Source organism: Esox lucius, chromosome 21 (assembly GCF_011004845.1).
Source record: "Esox lucius isolate fEsoLuc1 chromosome 21, fEsoLuc1.pri, whole genome shotgun sequence".
NCBI classification, from domain to species: Eukaryota; Metazoa; Chordata; class Actinopteri; order Esociformes; family Esocidae; genus Esox; species Esox lucius.
In genome coordinates this window covers 17,297,529-17,312,997 of record NC_047589.1, presented here as the reverse complement: position 1 = coordinate 17,312,997, position 15,469 = coordinate 17,297,529, and the positions used below count along the sequence as shown (strand labels likewise).

Below are 15,469 nucleotides of genomic sequence, written 5' to 3'. Positions count from 1 at the left end.
AAAAATATTTTTGTTGTTTTATAAAAAAAAAAGAGAAGAAAAAGACACAGGACAGAAAGCACCAAAGTCAAAGTGGAATAACCTTTTTCTCCCACTGTCATAAAACAAAGCTCTGGTGAATTCTTATGGACAGGAATCCCATTGACTTTCTCTATTTCCTCCTCTCAAGGTAACATTAAAGGACCTGGGCTGATACTGACACATTTTAGACCCACCTCTATCCATCTCCCCTGGCCGGCAGCAGCCCTGGCCAGCGCTTAGCAAATGTCAACAGAAAATAATGCCCACACAAAGGCAATCTTATTTGTTCAAGAATCGCTCTAGGTCACAGCAATTCACTAGGGCGCACTAAGCTACACACTACACAGCTTCTCTAAGGAGGGCTTTTCTCTCTAATCTATCCAGGAACTTCAGCTGCACCTGTGTTACGCTGCTGTCTGCCTCAGTCACAACACAGTCATTATACAGTACAGGCCTCTCTCTGTCTCTCTCTCTCTCTCCACACCCCCACCTCAGCTCTGTCTCACTCTCTGTCTCTCTCTACACCCCCACCTCAGCTCAGTCTCACTCTCTCTCTCTCTCTCTCTCTCACTCTCTACACCCCATCTCAGCTCTGTCTCACTCTCTGTCTCTCTCTACACCCCACCTCAGCTCTGCCTCACTCTCTCTCTACCTCCACTAAACCCCCAAACCCCATCTCTCTCATCACCCCCCATACTCCCTCGTTCTCTCCAACTCACCCTCTCTCTGCACCCCCCTCTCTTCCTGCTCTCTCGCTCTCTACCCCCAGTCAACTCGTGCTTTGTCTGTCTATCTCTCTCCTAAAAGGTGGGCTGATTAGCTGTTTTTTTTCTCTTTCTTGTTCCTCTCCTAATAATCAGTGCTTTGAATGCTCTGTATGATGAGTGTATTCTTGCCCAGGTACCTAATCTCCTAATTCATTGTTTCTATTATTATAAGGCCAATTGAGCTGGCAATAGAATTGTGCAATTCAATAAAGCCCACATCCATCTCTGAGGGGTTGCAATTTAAATGATTGCTTTTCCCTCAAATAATTATTTTCTCTCTACACATAGAGCTGTGGAATATGTTGTTCTTGTGAAATTAGTCGTTTGCATACATTTTTACGACAAGGAGGAAATGAGGAAAATAATGCCTTCCAGTCTTATCACACCACAGACTTGATCAGGTAGCAGATAGCTTAGTGTGCAAGGCCAGCACCTGGAAGGTGGCTGACTCAAATTTTAGAGGCGATAGTGTGATATATATGTAGTTATACCCTTGAGCAAGGCACCTTCCTGTAAGTCGCTCTGGATAACACTGTGCTAAATAATTACAATTTAAATGTTAAACACAACCAGCAAGATAAATGTTGACTGACAATTACGTGAAGAGAGTTATGCTTTAACAGATCACACAACTGCAACAGCCCCTGGATAGGGAACTGCCTGTAGGCACTGCCTGTGGCCTGAGTGAACCATGGTTTAAAGTATAAGACGAGACAACATACAAAAGACATGAATGAAAGCATAAACATTCTGACACTGATAATAACATGGGCTTCAGAACCGGAGTCAAGGTCAAGCGGTCAGTTCAATGGACAGCCGTCCCAGGACCACTGCCCACTTTGACAGTGCCGATGTCTGTCAAAACATTGTCAAAACAAATCAACAGAGAACAACATTAGTATAGAAGCTGTTAACATACTGTGTCAATTGTTATTGGTTGCTTGTGGTTATGACCGGACCAGCAGGAAATTAGGCTGCAGCGCATATTCTGTCTTGGGCATTTGTTTACTGATGTCAGTATGTATCAGAACCCGAGCCAGGTGAGGGGAGATTACGCCGAGCACACAGGTTACCAGCGGTTACCAGTCCAGCCGTCACAGCTGTCAAAGCCGTCCTGGTGGGGTCTGCCTCAGATCAGCCAGGAGATACACAACAGCTGCACACTATGCCATCGGGGGGGGGGGGGGAGGCTCTTCTCACCTCACTTCTGTTTTGTCACCTTCATTAAGAGTGGCAGGAAGGCGTGTATGGAGAGAGAGAAAGAGAATGGGGGAGGGAGACAGAAATGCCATCCGCTGTAGTGTAAAAGCAAAAAGATGTAGATCTCACTAGGCTCCAATTAAATGCAGCATTAATGTTTATTTTTTTTACTGTACCGCACAGAGTGTGTCAAGCAGACAGAATCTACTCATCCACGTTACATTCAACAATATTCCACACATTCATTTAAAATGTGCATCTAATGCATGAGCTGAATTTGATCTGGACAACCGATAATTCCTCAGCAATAACCATTATTTTTTCCAAATCAACATAGTCCAATCACAATAAAACAACAGAAACTTGCTCAAACAGATCATGTAGCAAACCTTGTGCTTTCAAGGTAATTTAATTCACCAGGATGTCTACAATTCAACCCCATTAATCCTTCAGTGAAAGACACAGCACAGCAGTCATATTCCGCTGCCCTGAATACAAAGAACCAGGGAGGTTAGGCCATTGTTTGCACTTCCTGACACAGAATGGCTCCACTGACACATTTCCCCACTAAATGATCCAAACTGGGAGTTAAATGAAAGAAGCCATGGTGGTGGATGTAGGGAACATGTAAGGTGCTGTCAGGACAGACAGGTATGGGGTTATAAGGAACTTCCTGCTTTTAACACACTCACCTGTTCCCTTCATATCCTATGGAAATGTTTTTAACCAATCCAATGTCACACTTTATACCGGGGCTGGGGGAGGGCTGGTGAAGATTAAGATCAAATGTACTTTTGAAATCAACTATTGAAATATACAGTGATTTTAAGTACACTCCTGACATAATTTATGCAGACAGAATCATGTTAATTAGTTTGTGAGGATGAAAAATTAAAAAAAGCAAGTCATCCCATAATCATTAGGCAAGGCAAGTCACCACTCAGCACAAGCATCATATCTGTTCAAATAATTGATTCCCTAACCAGGTTTCTATCCAAGTGAGTAACATGGATTAAAAAAGAAAATTAACAATAATAATACACTTGACAAGGTGAGAGCTTTCTTTGGCTGATAAACCATGCAGTCTTTGTAATTTATTATTTTAAAACCATCACAGCTTTAAAAGTATTTACATGTAAAGCACTGATTGGTTGATGGTATAGCGCCCACCCCTTTATATAGATCAACATGCATTGGTCTATTACAATAAGATCAACTTTGTGAATCATAAAAGGCCAAATAATACATGAGCAGCTTGGAATTCTAGGCCTTTCACATCAAAAGGCATCATCAAATTTTTAAAGCAGTCAGAGTAATTTCAACCTCATAGTGTGGAACAACTGGGCCTACAAATAACAACACAATCATACTGATGTAAACTTGTTCTGTGTTCCTAGAACAATAACTCAATATATTAGGCTATAGATAAAATAGATTATGAATAGTGAGAGTGGTGAAAGTAAGTTCAATCTTCAAAAATGTCTTCCTTTATGATTTTCTAAGTAGAAAAACCTGAAGTCCATGTATGCTTTAGACCCCACTGATGGTAAATGTTCTCAACTGCAGAGGACAGTAGAGAGCAGCATGTTATCTCATGGAAATGAAAACTCCACATTACGTGGTCAGTAATAATCCCACACAATCCCGCAATTAGCCTTCTAGCCCTGACCCCAGATCAGCATTAACGGAGCTACAGCCACTGCACACAGTGAACGCTTAATGATCAGAGGTAATAGGCAGGCCACTAACACCTGACCCTAGGTCAGATCTAAGGTAGGGAGCGACAGTTGGAGTGATGGAGTCCTGCTGCGTACGGTAATAGAGCCATTGCAGGGCAGATGAGTACAAAATGAGGACAGTTTGTCTGTTCTATTTAGACCTACATGTAAACTCCATTTATATTCTACCTAAATGTATATCAATTTTAATATTTAAATTGCTTAACCCAAAGACGAGTCAACCCGAAATGGATGGTTTAACTCCCACACTTAGCGAGAATGTCATCACTGACCAAGAAATGAAATGGAGTGTGGCAAGAAGTGTATGTTTAATTTTCCTAAATGCATATATACTAGAAGGTGATATGGTGTGCGGCAATATCATCCAAATGGCAAAGGAATCAGTCAAAATTGAAAAGAGTGTCTATTACAGCTGAAATGAAATACAGAGTGAAAGACAAGACAACATTCTTCATCCTACACTGTCTGTTTACCCATGATAATGGTTATGACCATGCAGCTGAGAAGGCATTTAAAAAAAAACATCCAAATATTCACGCATACTGGATACTAGAATTTAATAGATTAAGAAATAAACAGAATAAAATGCATTGTGTGTGTATATATATTTATGTGTGCGTGTGTGTGTGTGTGTGTGTGTGTGTGTGTGTGTGTCTGTGTGTACATATATACACAGGCAAAAAAACTGTAAGTATATCCAGTGCTTTGCAAATTTATTCAGACCCCTGAACCAGTTCTCCCATATTACTGAACTCAAAATGCCACACTGACATTTAGTTGTGTTTGATATTTCATTTTAAAACACTGTATAAAACTAAAATAAAAGTGTAATTGTTTTAAATTAAAATATAAATTAAAAACACAAACACTCAAAATGAATTACTTTAAGTTGGCATTGCTTTTATTAAGAAAAATAAAACAATTAAACCCTTATATGTTATTGTTTGGCAGAGTAGCCTTTCACAGCAATACCAACTTAAAGTATTTTGGTATGTACCAGCTTTGCACACATTCGTCATAACTCCCATGCTTTCAGATGGCAATATTTCAGTAATGTTTCTGCCAACATCCATAATGATAGTTCATTTAATTGCAGGGCTTTTCATATGATTGACAGATGCACCATTACTCTAGTCCCAGCCCCTGAACTCTGGATCTCCTGCATAGTGATTGTTATCCTCTTTGGGGCTTCAACAAGCCTCCATCTTGTTTCATTCGTTTTTAGGGACATCCTTTTCTTGACATGCCTTAGTGTTCTGGTCCAAACTTGCTCAATGGGATATCCAAACACTTGGATGTCAACTTAGAATCATTTATTTGGGTATTAAAATAAAATATCAAACCTTTTTTTTTTTTCTATATTAACATGAAACCAGACAATCCTACGAAACCTGACAAAAAAACTCAAAAGGTTTCAGCCTTAAATGCTCATGTTTTCACCAATGAAATAAATCAAATACCACTGATCATTTCCTTATTATAAGATACAGGCATGGCTGGTCAAAGTCCAGCCAAGCTTTTTTTTTTTCTGAATACTGAAATTCATATAGCTATTGAACAAGGCCTGGACTGCTTCCACAGAGTGCTCATTGGCAAGTTCATCACTCACAGCACAGTACACTGGCAGCCAGAGACAGAGGCAGAGAAAAGGAGTACAATAAGAGCAAATCAAAAGGAAGGAGATGAGCGATGGGCGGCAGGAAACGCATCTTTTCAGAGTCACACTCTTTCATTTAAGGCAACGACAGTGATCCTTCACCATAGGGACACCTCATGCCACAGCCCTCTTCTGCTCACACAACCAAGAGTGTGTCCCTTCAGAATGATCAGAGAAAAGTGTGTGTGTCATTTGAATATGCAGCACATCTCCAATTCTAGGGTATGCAGAGGCATAACACAGCATTCATTAGCCTTTTCTACCACCAGCTAACAACATAACCTTCAGTTTTAACCTTCACTTTGACCTATGAAAACCCCATGCCACTCACACATTACACACACACACACACACACACACACACACACACTAAAGGACACTAGACAAACACACACTCACACGCAACACCTTCTGTCCCTCTCCCCTGTTCTATCCTGTCATCCAAGGGGTGAGATGGGGCCCTGGGGGTTTACTTCAATGCTGAAATCTGCATGCTTCTACACTTACTAGTTTAGGAATTAAATGGTATAAATAAAGAAGCAAGAACACAGGTCATATGTGCACATTCTCTTGTGGTATATGCAGCGACACACATAACAAGTGGAAATGAGCCATTACAGGGTTCTGTGTAGACCTAATGAGAAGTGTTTAGTTATACCTCATTTTTATCTGTTCCCAATTTCGTAGTGTCAAATTTGCGATAATGGCATTGGCTCACCGCAACAACTCCACAACAGGTGCAGGAGAGTCAAAGATGAAGACGTGTGGGGGCACCGCACAGCCTGATGATCAGGAAAGTCGCGCTAGTAACCGAATGCTTGCTCGCTCTAACGCTTGAGCCAACTAAGTAAAAAATAAATCTGGCGTTGTGCCATTGAGCAAGACATTTCAACCCAATTGCTCCTGTTTGTCACACAGGCCTGCTAAATGACAGGATGTTTCTGTAATTTATATCATAGGTACACTTCAACTGTGAGAGACGGAATCTAAAAAAAGAATCCAGAAAATCACATTGTATGATTTTTTAATAATTAATTAGCATTTTATTGCATGACATAAGTATTTGATCACCTACCAACCAGTAAGAATTCCGGCTCGCACAGACCTGTTTTTCTTTAAGAAGCCCTCCTGTCTTCCACTCATTACCTGTATTAATTGCACCTGTTTGAACTCGTTACCTGTTTAAAAGACACCTGTCCACACACTCAATCAAACAGACTCCAACCTCTCCACAATTGCCAAGACCAGAGAGCTGTGTAAGGACATCAGGGATAAAATTGTAGACCTGCACAAGGCTGGGATGGGCTACAGGACAATAGGCAAGCAGCTTGGTGAAAAGGCAAAAAACTGTTGGCGCAATTATTCGAAAATGGAAGAAGTTCAAGATGACGGTCAATATCCCTCAGTCTTGGGCTCCATGCAAGATCTCACCTCGTGAGGCATCAATGATCATGAGGAAGGTGAGGGATCAGACCTGGTCAATGACCTGAAGAGAGCTGGGACCACAGTCTCAAAGAAAACCATTAGTAACACACTACGCCGTCATGGATTAAAATCCTGCAGCGCACACAAGGTCCCCCTGCTCAAACCAGCGCATGTCCAGGCTCATCTGAAGTATGCCAATGACCATCTGGATGATCCAGAGGAGGAATGGGAGAAGGTCATGTGGTCTGATGAGACAGAAATAGAGCTTTTTGGTCTAAACTCCACTCACCGTGTTTGGAGAAAGAAGAAGGATGAGTACAACCCCAAGAACACCATACCAACCGTGAAGCATGGAGGTGGAAACATCATTCTTTGGGGATGTTTTTCTGCAAAGGGGACAGGACAACTGCATTGTATTGAGGGGAGGATGGATGGGGCCATGTATGGCGAGATCTTGGCCATCAACCTCCTTCCCTCAGTAAGAGCATTGAAGACAGGTCGTGGCTGGGTCTTCCAGCATGACAACGACCCGAAACACACAGCCAGGGCAACTAAGGAGTGGCTCCGTAAGAAGCATCTCAAGGTCCTGGAGTGGCCTAGCCAGTCTTCAGACCTGAACCCAATAGAAAATCTTTGGAGGGAGCTGAAAGTCTGTATTGCCCAGCGACAGCCCCGAAACCTGAAGGATCTGGAGAAGGTCTGTATGGAGGAGTGGGCCAAAATCCCTACTGCAGTGTGTGCAAACCTGGTGAAGAACTACAGGAAATGTATGATCTCTAATTAAAAACAAAGGTTTCTGTACCAAATACTGAGTTCTGCTTTTCTGATGTATCAAATACTTTTGTCATGCAATAAAATGCTAATTAATTACTTACAAATCATACAATGTGATTTTCTGGATTTTTGTTGAAGAGTTGAAGATTACCTATGATAAACACTGCAGACCTCTAAATGCTTTGTAAGTGGGAAAACCTGCATAATCGGCAGTGTATCAAATACTTGTTCTCCCCACTGTATGTCTCCACCGATCCACATCACACGAAGATGTTCTGCTTCTTATCATTCTGCCCGTTCAACAAGCAAGTCCACGCCAGCACGCGCGCACTGGAGGTGAATGCACTCCGCTGAACCTACGTTGGCACTGTTGGTGTGCAGGAAACAGGACTGGAACACATGGCCGTAATGACGCAGCTATACGGCAGGCAACCTTCAGGCACAGGGACCATCATAAGGACACTATCTGTTACACTACTATCACCATGATTAACTAAAAGACTACTATATACACTCACCTAACGGATTATGAGAAACACCATACTAATACTGTGTTTGACCCCCTTTCACCTTCAGAACAGCCTTAATTCTACGTGGCATTGATTCAACAAGGTGCTGAAAGCATTCTTTAGAAATGTTGGCCCATATTGATAGGATAGCATCTTACAGTTGATGGAGATTTGTGGGATGCACATCCAGGGCACAAAGCTCCCATTCCACCACATCCCAAATATGCTCTATTGGGTTGAGATCTGGGGACTGTGGGGGCCATTTCAGTACAGTGAACTCATTGTCATGTTCAAGAAACCAATTTGAAATGATTCGAGTTTTGTGACATGGTGCATTATCCTGCTGGGAGTAGCCATCATAAAGGGATGGACATGGTCAGAAACAATGCTCAGGTAGGCCGTGGCATTTAAATGATGCCCAATTGGCACTAAGGGACCTAAAGTGTGCCAAGAAAACATCCCCCACACCATTACACCACCACCACCAGCCTGCACAGTGGTAACAAGGCATGATGGATCCATGTTCTCATTCTGTTTATGCCAAATTCTGACTCTACCATCTGAATGTCTCAACAGAAATCGAGACTCATCAGACCAGGCAACCTTCTTCCAGTCTTCAACTTCAATTGTCCAGTTGATTCGAGTTTTGTGACATGGTGCATTAGCCTGCTGGAAGTAGCCATCATAAAGGGATGGACATGGTCAGAAACAATGCTCAGGTAGGCCGTGGCATTTACATGATGCCAAATTGGCACTAAGGGGCCTAAAGTGTGCCAAGAAAACATCCCCCACACCATTACACCACCACCCACCAGCCTGCACAGTGGTAACAAGGAATGATGGATCCATGTTCTCATTCTGTTTATGCCAAATTCTGACTCTACCATCTGAATGTCTCAACAGAAATCGAGACTCATCAGACCAGGCAACATTCTTCCAGTCTTCAACTTCAACTGTCCAGTTGATTCGAGTTTTGTGACATGGTGCATTATCCTGCTGGAAGTAGCCATCATAAAGGGATGGACATGGTCAGAAACAATGCTCAGGTAGGCCGTGGCATTTACATGATGCCAAATTGGCACTAAGGGGCCTAAAGTGTGCCAAGAAAACATCCCCCACACCATTACACCACCACCACCAGCCTGCACAGTGGTAACAAGGAATGATGGATCCATGTTCTCATTCTGTTTATGCCAAATTCTGACTCTACCATCTGAATGTCTCAACAGAAATCGAGACTCATCAGACCAGGCAACATTCTTCCAGTCTTCAACTTCAACTGTCCAGTTGATTCGAGTTTTGTGACATGGTGCATTATCCTGCTGGAAGTAGCCATCATAAAGGGATGGACATGGTCAGAAACAATGCTCAGGTAGGCCGTGGCATTTACATGATGCCAAATTGGCACTAAGGGGCCTAAAGTGTGCCAAGAAAACATCCCCCACACCATTACACCACCACCCACCAGCCTGCACAGTGGTAACAAGGAATGATGGATCCATGTTCTCATTCTGTTTATGCCAAATTCTGACTCTACCATCTGAATGTCTCAACAGAAATCGAGACTCATCAGACCAGGCAACATTCTTCCAGTCTTCAACTTCAACTGTCCAGTTGATTCGAGTTTTGTGACATGGTGCATTATCCTGCTGGAAGTAGCCATCATAAAGGGATGGACATGGTCAGAAACAATGCTCAGGTAGGCCGTGGCATTTACATGATGCCAAATTGGCACTAAGGGGCCTAAAGTGTGCCAAGAAAACATCCCCCACACCATTACACCACCACCACCAGCCTGCACAGTGGTAACAAGGAATGATGGATCCATGTTCTCATTCTGTTTATGCCAAATTCTGACTCTACCATCTGAATGTCTCAACAGAAATCGAGACTCATCAGACCAGGCAACATTCTTCCAGTCTTCAACTTCAACTGTCCAGTTGATTCGAGTTTTGTGACATGGTGCATTATCCTGCTGGAAGTAGCCATCATAAAGGGATGGACATGGTCAGAAACAATGCTCAGGTAGGCCGTGGCATTTACATGATGCCAAATTGGCACTAAGGGGCCTAAAGTGTGCCAAGAAAACATCCCCCACACCATTACACCACCACCACCAGCCTGCACAGTGGTAACAAGGAATGATGGATCCATGTTCTCATTCTGTTTATGCCAAATTCTGACTCTACCATCTGAATGTCTCAACAGAAATCGAGACTCATCAGACCAGGCAACATTCTTCCAGTCTTCAACTGTCCAGTTTTGGTGAGCTCGTGCAAATTGTAGCCTCTTTTTCCTATTTGTAGTGGAGATGAGTGGTACACGGTGGGGTCTTCTGCTGTTGTAGCCCATCCGCCTCAAGGTTGTGCGTGTTGTGGCTTCACAAATGCTTTGCTGCATACCTCGGTTGTAACAAGTGGTTATTTCAGTCAAAGTTGCTCTTCTATCAGCTTGAATCAGTTCTGCCCATTCTCCTCTGACCTCTAGCATCAACAAGGCATTTTCGCCCACAGGACTGCCGCATACTGGATGTTTTTCCCTTTTCACACCATTCTTTGTAAACCCTAAAAATGGTTGTGCGTAAAAATCCCAGTAACTAAGCAGATTGTGAAATACTCAGACCGGCCCGTCTGGCACCAACAACCATGCCACGCTCAAAATTGCTTAAATCACCTTTCTTTCCCATTCTGACATTCAGTTTGGAGTTCAGGAGATTGTCTTGACCAGGACCACACCCCTAAATGCATTGAAGCAACTGCCATGTGGTTGGTTGATTAGATAATTGCATTAATGAGAAATTGAACAGGTGTTCCTAATAATCCTTTAGGTGAGTGTATGTGTTCCTTATGCATAATAACAGACTTATTTTATTACAGAAGCCCAAATCATTGAATTGCTTATAAATGCATAAAACACTATACATTTTCTGGAAGGCAGATGAATAAAGTTTAGTTCAGTACAAATCACGTTTTACAATTTTCACTGCTTCCTGGCTGTATCCCTCACACAATATCTAGCGTGAACATTCCTCTAACTCTTATCACCGCCAGACGCCATACAGATGAGGAGATATCTATATTTTCTTATAAGCTGGAATGTATTGTATCGTAATCCATTAGACCTACACATCCCTCCATTCCCCTGACATTTCAGGGGAAATACGCTATTTGAAGAGCAGGGTCTCTCGACCCCAATGAAGTCACTCAACACACTGAAAGAACATCATTTAAGGATTTACCATTTATATCCACCCAATATTGCTGTTATTGCCCAGATTTATGATCTGGCACTATTATTGGGTGAAAGGTTTATAGGGATAGGCTGTGAATATTCAGACTCTGATTCACTTCAGCGTAAAGGTGGTGGAGTGGAGCTAACTTTGTTAACTCAAGCAATTAAAATTGTGTCATATGCAGAAACTACCTGGAACAAATATAAATGAGAAAGAGTAGAACATATTCTCAGTTTTGCCAATTGCAGTCTCTACGTTCAGTAGCCATCTAGTAAAGGGTTGGACCGCCTTGCCTCAAAAACAGGTTTGTTTAGATCATGGATGCTTACGAGTTGTTGGAAACGTCCAAGTACATTTATGCTGTGAAAACCGTCTCCATCTTATTCCAAATATGCTCTATTAGGTTGAGGTCTGCGAACTGCGCAAGCTACTCAAGATAACTCACAGTCATGTTCCCGGAACTATTCTGAGAAAACTACGCTTTGCTTGATGGAGCATGATCCCGCTTGTCCATGTGACGAATGGTTAATTGTAGCCATGAAGGGATGCACCTGGTCAAAAACAAGGTTCAACCGTTATTCAGCCTTGACTACTTACACCAGGCAGAATCCATGAACTCAAGCTTATACTAAATCCTGATTCTGCTATTAGCATGATGCTGCAGGAACCAGGATTTGTCTGAGCAGGTTGGGTTTTTCTACTCTTCAAATATCATGTGTTGGTGATCGCGTGCCCATTTGAGTTGCTTCTTGGTTTCAACTGAAAGGAGCTGAACCAAGTGTGTTCAGCTGCTGCAATATCCCATCCATGACCAGGGCTGGCGAAGTTGCATAGGTCACTAATTTTGCCAATTACAATATTAAATCGAACAGTAACTCAATGCCTAAATGTCTAGCTGCTTGCTTTACACAGCAAGCCATGTCCACGTGAATGACTGTCTGTAGGACTGAACCGTGGGTGTACTTAATAAAATGGTGCATAAACTGCATTGTTAAACCAAACACAAGTACAATAACAAGGTATCATACATATGAATTGCCATCTCTCTGAAGTAAAAATTTAAATAAAGGTGCTTTTATACTATATACAGTGCAGCTCAGCAGTAACCATGGATCTTTCCTGTGCTGTAAGTGGCATTTAGCCTACACCATTTTTAACATGTTCTCATTGGGAGTTTGATAACCTCATTATGCTGCTTCAGCATACCATCCTGGACCTATATACATTGCAACAAGCTATGATTCTATTATACACTCAACTTGACAATATAAGCTGGCCTGTCAATTCCATATTTAAACGTAACAAAGCAATATCCCTGTGTGGTTGTATTCAGAGAATTCATGGCTTGTTTGTTAGGGTCACAAGGGGCCTTCTATCCTCGCTCTGCTAAGCCTAATGAAGGCACATGTCAGAAGTCAGACTACCTCTTATACACACAGACACACCTCGCAGACACACACACACACGATCACACACATACACACATTACTAGGGAGCATAAAATTCACCGCACACACCGCCTTTCTATCCGTCTGCTCAGTGGCAGATGAAGGCTCCCGCGTTGAGCTTTGATGTCCTACACATTTGCTTTTAGGAAACCTGAATCTTTCATCAAATTGTGTTGCTCCTCTCAGTGGGGGTTCTCTAAGGAGAAATCACAATCAGCTGAATGCAAAACGGGAAAGCAGCTGTGCACGGCTGAAATGACTTCTCAGCTTTTTGTGTTTGCGAGAAAGAGGAAGTGAGAGAGAGATTCACCCAGACAGACATGGAAAGACAGCAAAAGAGAGAGAGAGAGAGAGAGAATATGATGAGGTTGTGACAAAGTAAGAAATACAGAGACAGACAGCATTATCAAGAGAGTGTATGCAGAAGAGTGATTCCATTTGAAACCAATGAAAATATTTTTTAAAAAAAGAAGAAAAAAAATGGGGAAGCTTTCACAAAATGGAATCCTTTTTGAGGAAGGAATGAATGTACACATATTTACTACGAGTATCTAAAAGCATATTTAAGAAATCAATAACAAATGTTTTTGTCCTGGTTCTGTATGGAATCGTTCAGAAAGAAAGAGATAGAGAACACATCCACGCAGACATGATAATCCCAACAATTGGTTCAACCTTTTGGTACATTCTAGTTTAGTTGTAAATCTGGCTAATAGCAGGGAATTTTTCATTAAGGGAATTCAATTACTTCTATTTTGATTATGATTGTGTCACCCTGATGATATATTTATCTCTGAGGTGTTCCAATTTCTCCAGGAATTATGTTCATTTACTTGCAGTTCCCTCTAATCCTATTCTATCTGTTTTTAATGAAGCTAAAGAGATTAACTGAGATGTTCTCCTCCCTAAGCAGTGTTCCATGACTCTGTCATGGCATCATAGACAGCCTGTAGAGCAGTACATGCTGAACAGATCAGAGGGAAATAAAAATACATGGATCATGAAAGAAACTGAATCAACCCTCAAACTAAGGGTTAACTGAATCATAGGAACCAGAAAGGGTTCGAATAATGAAGTGCTGGATATCACCAACACTCCTCACAGTGTAACATATATTGTATACTGTAGTTAAATCTGTTAAATGGTCTAACAGAATTGCAGGTGGACATGAAAACACATCTGAAGTAAATCACGCTTGGAGCAAGTTCATGTTATTATCAGATGCCACACATCCATCTGCGGTTTAAAGAAAACACATATTGACGGAACAAATTGCTGTATTTAAGCTCACATCAAACAACCTTGAGCAACAACAACAACAGCAAATCCGTTCTTCACACCTTTATGTGTTTTAATATATTGTAAGGATACCCATAAGCACTTTGCAGGGACAAATGAACATTGACTGTGTTAGTGGTGTGTGTGTGTGTGCGTGTATGTGTGTGTGTGTGTGTGCATGGGTGTGTGGAAAATAGCGGGCACTAGTTTAGCCTCTGGGGGAGGAGGTTTCTCCCACTGACAAATTAATACCTCGGAGAGTACTGAATGGTGGCTATAATCTCATTTGTACGTCCAATAATGAAGAATTACTTTTCATCCCCTCCTCTTCTTCCTCCTCTTCCTCATTGCCACATCTGTGACTGTTGCCATGGTGACCCAGCGGCCAAGCCTTACCTCATTGCTTCCCGAAGTGCTCCTCGCTCACTCAGAGTTGTGTGTTTGATGTCATCAAAATTGTTCTCCAGATCCAAGCAGCTCTACATGAGAGAAAAAGAAAGCGAGAGACAGATCTAGATAGATGTATTGAGTTAAGGATGACAAAGTACAAAATATGTGTGTTTATTGTGTTTTTGTCTGTTTGGTCTATGATGTGTTGCACTGATGTGGGTCTTTAACCCACGGCTTTCTGTCTAAATCCACTTGAAAGCCATTACAACACACACAGTTATTAGGACATTTCTAATAGCTTTAAAGCTCCAAAAACCTAGACTTCGTTGTCAAATACTGAAATTGACAGAGTAACTGGTCTAGCGCATCACTGATACCACCGTACGTCATAACCCACCCCTCTCTCTGGGTAGAGACGAGCCGTTGTCATGGTGATGCCCCTATCAAATCCTGGGACCCCTCCAGAGCGGAGGTGAATCTAGGGTTGTGTACGGACTGAGCCTGGAGAGAGAAAGGGAGGCCTGGACGTAATTGACACGCTGACGATTAGCGAGGAAGGAACCTCTGCCCTCCCACCGCCACAGGCCAGAAAACCACTCAGCAAAACTTCATCTCCCTCCCTACTGCCTCAAGCAGTGTATGTGCGCGTGTGTGTGTGTGTGCGCGTGTGTCTAAACCCCGCTCAGTGACCACAGGGTACAGACTCTAATCCCCTACTCATACTCAAGAGCAGGATCATACAGCCCTGCATGTTTGCCTAGTACAACAAAGCAGAGGAAGTCAGGCAGCCTCGGACCGGCCAGGACTGACGCTTACGCCACTCACCTCAGTCCAACAAACTAATTTCAAGACAAAAGCCTGAGGATGTGCAATCTAAACATCCATTGGTTTGTAACTCGTCGGTCGGTTATTAAAACCATAGATACATTACAACATCAATATTATCTTAGTGCTTCATCCATAAAAGATATGATGAAATTAATAAACATAGGGAGTGGGAAGGGATTTTATCCCTATAGATAATATCTC

At 42.2% G+C, this 15,469-nt stretch overlaps 1 protein-coding gene across 1 annotated transcript in view; it reads right to left on the bottom strand.

Annotated features, from left to right (window-relative positions):
* dpyda.1 (dihydropyrimidine dehydrogenase a, tandem duplicate 1) overlaps positions 1-15,469 on the bottom strand; it is a 198,477-nt gene that overhangs the window by 142,692 nt on the left and 40,316 nt on the right. Inside the window, exon 3 of the mRNA XM_010891133.5 lies at positions 14,447-14,529. Within this exon, the coding sequence (XP_010889435.2) occupies positions 14,447-14,529 (83 nt within the window). The remainder of the gene's footprint in view (positions 1-14,446; positions 14,530-15,469) is intronic.